The sequence below is a fragment of the Oncorhynchus masou genome, chromosome 15 (assembly GCF_036934945.1).
Source record: "Oncorhynchus masou masou isolate Uvic2021 chromosome 15, UVic_Omas_1.1, whole genome shotgun sequence".
Lineage (NCBI taxonomy): Eukaryota > Metazoa > Chordata > Actinopteri > Salmoniformes > Salmonidae > Oncorhynchus > Oncorhynchus masou.
This window is the reverse complement of record NC_088226.1, coordinates 4,265,621-4,276,696: the sequence shown is the minus strand read 5'-3', so window position 1 is coordinate 4,276,696 and position 11,076 is coordinate 4,265,621. Positions and strand designations below refer to the sequence as shown.

At 43.8% G+C, this 11,076-nt stretch overlaps 1 protein-coding gene and 1 pseudogene across 1 annotated transcript; one reads left to right on the top strand and one right to left on the bottom strand.

Annotated features, from left to right (window-relative positions):
- Positions 1-348: 348 nt before the first annotated feature.
- On the top strand, positions 349-5,555 carry LOC135554947 (germ cell-specific gene 1-like protein). The gene is made up of 5 exons (XM_064987332.1): positions 349-649; positions 2,369-2,416; positions 3,104-3,256; positions 4,902-5,013; positions 5,213-5,555. The coding sequence occupies exons 1-5, from the start codon at positions 349-351 to the stop codon at positions 5,523-5,525; spliced, it is 927 nt and encodes a 308-aa protein (XP_064843404.1). The 3' UTR covers positions 5,526-5,555.
- Positions 5,556-6,871: 1,316 nt separating this feature from the next.
- Positions 6,872-10,528, bottom strand: LOC135554945 (heparan sulfate glucosamine 3-O-sulfotransferase 6-like; annotated as a pseudogene).
- Positions 10,529-11,076: the final 548 nt, after the last annotated feature.

Here is an 11,076-nt window from a genome sequence, read left to right as displayed (position 1 = left end):
GTAATAATTACGCATTTGGTGAGTGGGTGGAGAAAGATGGGAGAAAAAGAGACCACAGCAAGCAGAAGAGAAAAGAGAGAGAGAGTTCAAATAGACAAGGGAGAGACAAAAAGAGTGATTGGAGGATTGGAGTATAAGGGAGTGCAAGCAAGGAAGAGAACGAATCCTTCAATAAAGGTATCAGGCAGCACATCCTTAGAGGGAGATGTACATACAGCATCACTCAAGGAACCTCAAAAGCCACAAGATTATGAAGATTTGAGATATATTTGAGAGGCGAAACAAGGCGGCGACATATTGAAAGCCTGGATTAGTTGCCTTTTCATTTCATTTTTCCCAGCCTCCAGCATGGGGACAGAGTGCAGTCGGCGGGGGTCCCTGGCGCTCACCCTCAACATTGTAGCATTTACGTGTGCCCTGTCAGCAGTGACCACTAGCTTCTGGTGCGAGGGGACCAGGAAGGTGGTCAAGCCTTTCTGCACGGGGCCGGTGACGACCAGGCAGTCGTACTGCATTCGCTTCAACAGCAGTAACATCAATGACAGCCGGCTGGTGCAGTACATCTGGGAGTCGGGAGAAGAGAAGTTCCTGATGAGGAAGTTCCACACCGGCATCTTCTTCTCCTGTGAGCAGGCTGCTGACATGAATGGTAAATAACGTTCATGTACAACTTGCAGAAATGTTGAAATAAAACATGTGACTATGTTGGCCGCTCAGCAGCTGGTCCTGTGTGACCATGCTCTCTAAACCTGATGTGGTTTGGGTACATTACAACAGGAAGTGAAGGAGGAAGTACATTGGGAGAGACTAAAATAAGATCAAGATGCAAATTATTTAACAGTCTACTATTTACTTGCATAATTACATCATCATGTTGTTTTGTCTTTTTTTTGTCTTTGAGCTTTGATAAAATAAGCAAAAACTAATGTTCTATTTGGTATCAGGTTACTTGTGTTGACTTTACTGAAATGGACTGACATAACAATGCATCCGTTTTAGTAGGAGTTTTACAGTGTGGAGATCATTGAGTGCAAGAGTTGGATTGTTTGCAGAAACTCTGTGACTCAACATGGGTTTGCTATGATTGCTGTGAGAATCAGCAGTAGCCAGTCCTGAGGTGTGACAGAACAAGCAGCTGTGAGAATCAGCAGTAGCCAGTCCTGAGGTGTGACAGAACAAGCAGCTGTGAGAGTCAGCAGTAGCCAGTCCTGAGGTGTGACAGAACAAGCAGCTGTGAGAGTCAGCAGTAGCCAGTCCTGAGGTGTGACAGAACAAGCAGCTGTGAGAGTCAGCAGTAGCCAGCCCTGAGGTGTGGCAGAACAAGCAGCTGTGAGAATCAGCAGTAGCCAGTCCTGAGGTGTGACAGAACAAGCAGCTGTGAGAGTCAGCAGTAGCCAGTCCTGAGGTGTGACAGAACAAGCAGCTGTGAGAATCAGCAGTAGCCAGTCCTGAGGTGTGACAGAACAAGCAGCTGTGAGAGTCAGCAGTAGCCAGTCCTGAGGTATGACAGAACAAACAGCTGTGAGAATCAGCAGTAGCCAGTCCTGAGGTATGACAGAACAAGCAGCTGTGAGAGTCAGCAGTAGCCAGTCCTGAGGTGTGACAAAACAAGCAGCTGTGAGAGTCAGCAGTAGCCAGTCCTGAGGTGTGACAGAACAAACAGCTGTGAGAGTCAGCAGTAGCCAGTCTTGAGGTGTGACAGAACAAACAGCTGTGAGAGTCAGCAGTAGCCAGTCCTGAGGTGTGACAGGACAAGCAGCTGTGAGAGTCAGCAGTAGCCAGTCCTGAGGTGTGACAGAACAAACAGCTGTGAGAGTCCGCAGTAGCCAGTCCTGAGGTGTGACAGGACAAGCAGCTGTGAGAGTCAGCAGTAGCCAGTCCTGAGGTGTGACAGAACAAACAGCTGTGAGAGTCAGCAGTAGCCAGTTCTGAGGTGTGACAGAACAAGCAGCTGTGAGAGTCAGCAGTAGCCAGTCCTGAGGTGTGACAGAACAAGCAGCTGTGAGAGTCAGCAGTAGCCAGTGCTGAGGTGTGACAGAACAAACAGCTTAGTGGGATAGAAAAAGGACTGGAGACATGAGGATTGGAGACATGAGGATTGGAGACATGAAGACTGGAGACACCACTATCAGATAATGGATAGGGTCTGATTTTAAAAGTGGTAAGCGATTTATCTTGGGGAGTAATCGGTCAAACAACATGAAGGTGAAAATCCTGATCATAACCATTTAGCTGATGCTTCTTTGCATACTAACACATTTATATTTCATTTATAGAAAATAACAAAGAAGGGTAAAACATTTTTGGAAGATAAGAAAAATAACAAGACTAGGCTACATGAACTAAATGAATGTTTCTCTGCTTCCAGGTTTTAACTGCAGAGACTTTAAAGACATTGCACCTGACCATGAAAAAGGTAGGTATAAAACAATTATCTTTCAGTCTAGTAGTGTAAAGCCCTGATAAATCTATATTGTCCTCTTGACTACAACTTTATATAAGTCCAGTCATCAAAAATATATCAAGACAGTGATTTTCTAGGATGATGCCATTTGCAGGTGTCCCCTTTTTGACTCTCGTAACAAAAATCTATATGAAGCATCAACAATTTTTCATAATCTACTGTGAAAAGAAATAAAGACAGTCATATCTGCTCCCAATAATTGAATGGGTAAACGCAACACTACCCCACTACCCATTAAGTTATTGGTAGTTTTATTTCATTGTTTTCATAAGTGTACTATTCCTCTGCAACTTTTTGGGAATGTCCATCAACTCTTGCCTTTTACTGGAACATAATCTACTGTGACTCCAATCGGGGCTTCCATAGGAAATCCTAAATAACAGCCGAAAAACTAAAGTAAAGCTGTTGTAGTAGTTTTACATTACAAGCAGCTTTCATCTTATTATCAGTGGCACCTGTCGTCTCTATCCAAGTCCCACCAGAGCAGGCCTGCAGAGAGCTCAGGGGTCTCTTCCTGTCTGGGTCTGTGGAGTTGATGTCTCCCTTCCTATAGGTGGGATTATTTAGGAGAGGGAAGGTGATTCTAGAGGCGACAGTAGTACTCACTCTGACTGACTCCTCTCTTCCTTCTATTCCCAGGGGTCCTATGGCTGTGCATCACAGCTGAGTGTCTCTACCTCATCCTGCTGTTCACGGGTGGTGTACTCATGTGGTTAGAGCTGTGTCCTTGCCTCAGCGTCATGAACAAGCTGAAGCTCAACGCCTTTGCTGCCATGTTCACCGCCCTGTCAGGTAACACATCTGTGCCTGGGAATGATGTTCACAGTCATATATATATTTTTTTAATGTGACATTCACCATTTGTCAAGTGAACAAGTCATCAAAGAATACTTTCATACAGTCACTCAAAGCTGATCACCAGCCATTGAGGAGTTGATTATCTCCCTGCATCCTTAACTATAAAGTCAGCTTCACAGAGGGGGCACACTAGTGAGTGGACATCCCCTGGCTCCATTTCTCAATGACCAGAGGCCATGTCAACCTCCATGCCACGCTATCACACTAAGGCTGGCACTGGGCTGGTCAAATTGGATAGAGAGCCTACAGTAGACAGGCTTTGGGAGTCCCAGCTCCACAGTAGAGCAGAGGCCAGCGTGTCTGTGTGTAACACTAGCCACCAAGGGGATTACATCATCTAATACCATGCATGCAACCCACTAACCATCCCAGGCAGGCAGAGGCCGGCCAGAGTGACCGTGGCTAGTCCATATCCTAAATGGATTATTTCAATTTTACAGATACGATATTCAGTACACTACTGAATCTACTCTAAGTTTTCATCCTTTCAAAGACCATTTCCAAAGCTGATAGGAGAGGAATCAAGATGATGTTGAGAAAATGTATGTCAATCAGGAGTCATTTTCATTTAGATTCACTCACTGTATTGTCAATCATAGTTATTGTGTTGCTATCCATCTGTCAAACTGTATTGTGGGGGTAAGCAGGAGTGAATATACACGTTTAAAATGTGGTTTATGCACTACAGAATTTGTGGTATCCCTACAGCTAACTCTCCTTGGGTCCGTGGAACAAATGTGGATGTGAATATGAATATGATTTTGTTAGCAGAAAAGCAGAGCAATAATAGTAGCAGAGTGGGATGGGAGCCTTGCTCAGGGAGGTACAGTTGTAGGGAAGCTAGCCTAGCTAAGTGCTAACGTAGCGCGTAGAGCAGTGGTCTATGGTCTGTGTGTCCAATGCCTCTGGGGATTTGCTGGTTTCTGGACTAATCGGATTGGAGATGGGGCAGTGGTTTTGGGCCAAGACAAGGCCTACCCAGAGGAGTACCCCCACCCCTCCCCTCCCACCTTCCCCTGACTCCCTCCTCTTGTTGTTAGGGTGTTAATCCCAAGTAAAGCAGCTGTAGATGAGCAGAATGTTGGCAGAGAGATGGCCAAGAGGCAGCAGAGAAAGAGAGAGTAGAGGGAACACTGTGCTGTGGTGGGCTTGGATTCTTCATCATTCTCTCTTCTATCTGTCATTGTTATGAAGGGGAATGGCTGCAACTGTATTGATGTATCAGCTTCCCCAGTAATACTATAAACTGAATATCCAGTGAACAAGGAAGCATGATCATGGAGAAAATGAAGGGACTGCACTCAATGTTGTTCACACTAACACCTTTCCTCATGCAAGGTTTTTAAACTAAGTGAAAGGTATCCAAACTGATAGCCCTCAATTCATAACGTGTACAATACTGTCACGTGTGGCTACTAATATCAATTGCAGATACTATTTTTTTTACTGTACTTATACCAGTGCATTTGAAAGGTATAAACATTATACATGAAAAATATATAGTCTCATATATTATCTCACTATTTCAGTCACCATATTTATTTGCATTTTGTATTGTGTTGTGTTCCTCGGGATCCAGGCCTTTTGGGGATGGTAGCCCACATGATGTTCACCACGGCCTTTCAGCTGGCTGTGGCTATGGGTCCGGAGGACTGGAGGCCCAAGACCTGGGACTACAGCTGGTCCTACATGTATGTACTGACTAGGTCACTTACCGTTACACTAGGTGCTATACAATAGGATTCAACTCTAATACCCAGCTATGTGATACTTGTGCAATTTTAAGCGACGCTAGCATTCTGAGGCCATGTATAGTAACACAGTCATGATGGAGAGAGCATGCAATGCGGAGGTTAATCACACCCTCTGTTCTTCTTCTTCCCTCCCCAGCTTAGCATGGGGCTCCTTCGCCACCTGCATGGCTTCTGCAGTGACAGCACTGAACAGGTACACCAAGACCATCGTAGAGTTCAAGTACAAGCGGCGGAACATTGAGAAGAACCTGAGGATCAAGCAGAAGCTGCTGGAGATGGACCTGCCAGAGCAGATGTGGGACATGTACCTGACGGCTGTGCCTGCAAGGGGAGAAGGAAATGCTGGGCCTCTGGACCTCCCTGTCAATGGGCACAAACCCTCCACTGGAGCAGCCTATGTAATGGGCCTGGACAGCATGACAGAACCACAGGGAGAGGCCTACTGCTAAGACAGTGGTCACCAGCCCTGGGCCTGCAGGGCCCCATTCCAATACTGTTAGAATGTACCTTCCATCCTCCCTTCATTGAGGTTATGCTCCAACATGATTGGATAGGTTCCAATTCAAAACACAAAGGGAAGGAAGAAAGGATGCATTTTCACAGTATCAGAACAGGGCCAAGGAGATCTATAAGGCTTTACAGGACCAGGCTTGGTGACCTCTTCATTAAAATGACCATAAATTGGCTCTCATATACAGGATCCCAAACTCACTGGACTATATAGGGCATAATGGATCCCATTGAGAAGATCATTACTAATATTATGGCCAAAGGAACATGGAGCTTACTGAATAAACAACACTTGTCCTCAACTTCCTCCTGTATGTTTCTAGAGCCAAGGCCATGACTATTCTTGCCATTACTGTTATTCTGGAGCAGATGGTAAAGCTGTTTTTATAAGCTATGATAGTAGTTTTGTTGCCACATTCGGCATGGGGCTGCAAATATCAGCCAAGTCTAGTTGCCATATGGATGCTTGGTGTACAGACGGCTATTTCCAACACGTACAGTAGGTTACAATATGGTGCTTGTATTTATATGTGCTGTATGTAAGTTTGTGTTTGAGAGAAAGTTGGATCTTAATATTTGCTTCAGAATGTAATGAAGAAAAAGCAGCACCCATAAACATACACAGGAAATGTATTGAACACAAACTTTGTCAGAAATTAAGGACAAATACAGACTGTGAATCTGTCTATGATTCTTGGTAATATTGAGGAAATGGGTTTAAATGCCCTCATTACTAGGGAATATTTAAATGAAAACCAACTGCAAACGACTACAGACTGAATGGATCAATGCAGGACTCTACTAAATATTTCAAGTATTTGCCCATGCAGCTGCCTAGAATTGTCTTGGATTTAAATTATGGGATGCCATGTCATGTCTTATGGTAATACTTGCTCAATCTGACTACAGAAAAGAATGTGTATGACAATCATGACCACAAATCCACATTTTCCAAGTAGTTTACAGTACTTCGACAATACCGTCTTAAGCCTCTGTTGGTGAAGGACTGCCATCTAGTGGAGTAAGTTTCACACTAGAGTTCTGAGGACCTGCTTTCTGACGTGGATGTTGCTGTCACTTTCCTCTGTATGTCCATGGTGTTACACAGTAGGCCTATGGCATTACTCACATTACTTCTTGCGGTTTAACTGTCACAAAATAAAGTGTGACTGTTTTGATTTGTTTGCCAATACAGCTTGCATGAGGACTTGAGTTAATTCAGATGACATCAGGACCGTCACAAAATACAGCAATTCAAGCTTTGTCCTGTATCCTCTTCGTGCAGCCTGTGTTTTGAACAGTAACGATGGTATCATCTTTTTTCCACCTCATTCTAGGCTCCCATCCTACCAGCCAAAGTCCTGCCCTGTCATCTGGTAGAAGCGCAGGTTGTGTGGCTGGTAGAACTGACGTAACCTGAGGATGACCTGAGGGTGGATGTCAGCATGTGGCCTGCCCTTGGTTCTGCCCAGGCAGTGGGGCTTGCTGCTGCCCTCTGGCTTCTTCAGGCAGGGGAAACCCTTCGTCTTGTTGAAGTAGAAGTGTTTGTCTGTGATGATCCTCTGAAGGCCCAGAAAGTCTTGGACTCTGCCCAGCTCCCCTGCAGGGTCGCTCACCAGCCTCTCCCCATGGACAAAGTGGATCTGTTCCAAAGGGAAGTGGGCCAGCCATCTCTCCAGGTGCAGAGCATACAGGCCAATCCAGATGGGGCTCCACAGATAGTCCACCTTCAGCGCCTCCTCCGTCCCGTTATGGAACATCAGGGTCTCAAAGCTGGGAACGCCCGGAGTCTTGGATATGATCTGGGTGTAGTCAGAGATGGCGCGGGTCACAGGGTCACGCACTACCACGATCAGTTTGACCTCCTGGGACATGGAGTGGATCCGGCCGGGGCTATCCGCCGTCACAAAGTACCTGGGTGTCTTCTCCAGGACCACCTGGCCCTCCAGAGCTTTGGGCATCAGGTTCCTGAGAGGGACAGTGAGGCTGTTCAATCTTATATCAAATACACAAAATACAGCCAAATTAGAATATAACCATATCCATTTGTTTTAGATCGAAGAGAGGGTTAATTCTTTAAATAACCATCAACCAATCCAAGGTACTATTGATTGAGGCCTATAGCCAAATAAAGAGACTGAATCATCCCTTAACACCATGATCTATCTGGTCATGCTCACTCCCCACAGATCTCTATGTCATCCTGTGCCAATGAAGCCAACAGGCCTGCTGGTTCTTAATAATTTACATGGTGTTATATAGTTTTCCCCAGTGTGCTCTCCAGCCTCACTCAGCTCTTCCTCCCTTCCGGATGTTAATACACTCCCATTCAACTGAACGAGGGCTGAGGGGCACTGAAACTCGTACACACCCCTTGTAAGAGCATGTGCTACCAGAGAGAGAGAGGACACACTCGGCTGTCTGCCTGAGTAGAAATCCAGATGAAGGACAGGAGAGAAAGAAAGGAAGGAAGGAAGAAAGAGAGACTGGGAGAAAGGAGGAGGGAGGGAGCACACAAATACAAGCAAAGTCCATTAGTGAGCCCACTTTTGATTTTCCCTGGAGACAGATTTTGGCACTGGCAGAATATGTCGTTTTTGTGTTGCATTGACTCGCTTGGCATTTGCACTCAGCTTTTCTCCCTTGGAGCTGTTATCTAACCATTATCAAGATCGAGTTCAATTCCATGGGTAGTGTTTCAATAAAGAGCCTTGATTATTTTCCTCTCAGCAGAAACAATGTATACACCAGTGCATATTCTCATTAGACAATGTGGTGCTATACTTTGATCAAGCAGCTTGATGAATATTTCCATTTTGGAAACAGACAGTATGATACTTCAGACATCAACAGTGCTGAGCGATTAATGCTTTTTGACGATTAGTGCTTTATGAGGTCAGTTCGGTCTGATTATTAAAAAAAGAATCATGGTTTCAATAATTTCAATAATATTTTAAAACATTAAATGCACTATGCATTGAGTGGCCTGAATGCTGTAACAACACAGAATAAAACCATCATTAAAAGTCACATGATGGTAGTGACTGTCCATCACTGCTTATCCCTTATTAACCTTAATTTATTCTCATTACTTTAATAAAATATTTCAGTTGTTGTGTATATTACATTTCTTTTATTTAATAACTTTATTATTTAATTCTAAGTCATCATCTCATCTCTATTGAGCTGCTATCTATGCAGTCTGACAAAATCACCATTTTGTAGTCCTTCAAAGTAAATAAGGCATCATTTTATGACTGCTGAATGCCAAATATCAATCACTTAGATCATGTACAGTATTTTCAGGTAGAGATAAACCCTCGTGAAGCAACAGCTGCTCTATAGCACCTCATTATCGCACATTCTTCTGTCCCTTCCATAGCAGGCGTAAAAGAAACAAAGACCGGACAAGTAGATGCGCAAGGGATTGTGGTCATTGTAGTTAATTCTCACGTTTTACGCTCTAAACAATAGAATATTGGCTTGTTGGAAACTACAACTCCTTACTACATCGCACAGCTGAGGCTGGATCTGATGTATCTCTAGAAAAACTGTACAATGAGCAAATTGAACGCACAGAAGAAAACTGAACAAAATGGAATTCAAATAATTGAACCAAAGTTGGTCAATTAGTTGTTTAAAAACGGAAAATAACTGCTCACCACACAACATCAAACAAGGGAGAGAACAAGGTCCATATTGTGGGGCACTGTTGGCCCAAGCACCTTGAAATGCATTTGTTGTAAGAAATGTGCTATATAAATATAGTTTGATTGATTGATTGATCATGTAGCAGATGTTAGGTTCAGGAGTTGGGGGAATGTTTGGTACATTTATTTGTTTTTGGAGAACAGTCAATATGATAAAATAATAATGACATAGAGAACATTGCTCCATAATATTTGTGTTACAGATTTTACAGTTGTTCTTCAGAGTGTATGTATGGGAAATGTAGGGCTCCCAAGTGGTGCAGTGGTCTAAAGCACTGCATCTCAGTGCTAGAGGTGTCACTACAGACTCTGGTTTGATTCCAGGCTGTATCACAACCGGCTGTGATTGGGAGTCCCATAGGGCGGTGCACAATTGGCCCAGTGTCATCCGGGTTAGGGTTTGACGGGGCTAGGCCTCCATTGTAAATAATAATTTGTTCTTAACTTACTTGCCTAGTTAAATAAAGGTTAAATACATTTTTTTTAAATAGGTAGAGAAATTCTCCCAGACATTAAATAACCCCTTTTTAACTTCAATACACACGGCTGACCATGAGCAAGCAGCAATTCCAATGAGGTCTGTGCATCATTCTACACCTTTTGCAAGTTGTAAACATAATCAGAACGCAATCAATGAAACCCTCCTGTCAATCAAATATACATAAACAAATATCAACCAAACACAAATGTTTGTTTCAGCATTATCATTCTAATCATTCTACTCATCATAATCATTCTAATCATCATCATCATCATCATTATCATCATCATCATCGATAGCTAGGTAGGTACATACCTGTACCAATTCAACCCACGTGAGTAATGTCTGTCGAAAAAGTGGGGTTCAGAGCCAAGTGCTCGAATGTCAGGATGAAGTCTTAGGAATTCCAAAAGAGCTCGTGTTCCGCCCTTTTTCACCCCTATGATGATTGCTTGGGGTAGCCTCCTCGTTGCGGTCCAGTCCTTACCAACATTGGCTGATTGCGCACCAACTGCACCTGCTGAGCGCACACCGACATCTGTAATGAGGCATTCTTCCTTTGGAACAGCACAGTCAAAGGTAAAAGTTGAGAGGTTTGCTTCAAATGTTTCGCAGTATCCACTAAAATAAAATCACAGCAGCCGGAGAGAATGAAGTACAGCGACGCGCAAACCACAGCAAGGGAGAACATGAAGAGAAGTTTATGCAGGAGTCGCGGAACGTCTTGTTGAAGGTGATGAGAACCAGCCATACCTTCTTCCACAAACAAATTGAAGCCATTCTATGAACAACACATCTCTTCTTTCGGCACATCTGGTATTCTTGTAAGCAAAAGCACATAATCATAATTCCATGCCCAAAAACCTGGTGCACCGGCTGTTCCAAGCGAAGTGCCAAATACGCTTGTCATCCCATACTGACACGTTGTTGATCTCTAAACTGATCATCGCAATAAATTGTTCCTTTCTATAATAACAATATTTTGTTGGACATAAATGACGGTGTAATGTTTCCACATACAGTTAGTATAGTATGTTCTTGCTCATCTGACACTGATATATTAACCATCATCTGGAGATGCTGTGCGCATCTTTCAGTGCTGCTCTACCTTGATTGGAGGGATGTTAGAGAAGGCGGGTTTCACTGCTCAAACTTAAACTGTTGAGCCATGATCCTGTAACATCAGCTTTAGGATAACTTTCTTTCTCAATGTTTGCAGTAGACAGGCAATTTGCTTTCCTTCCTGGGGCTATGGTATTATGTTGGTCAGGAGGGAAATAACACCACAAGGCAACTCAT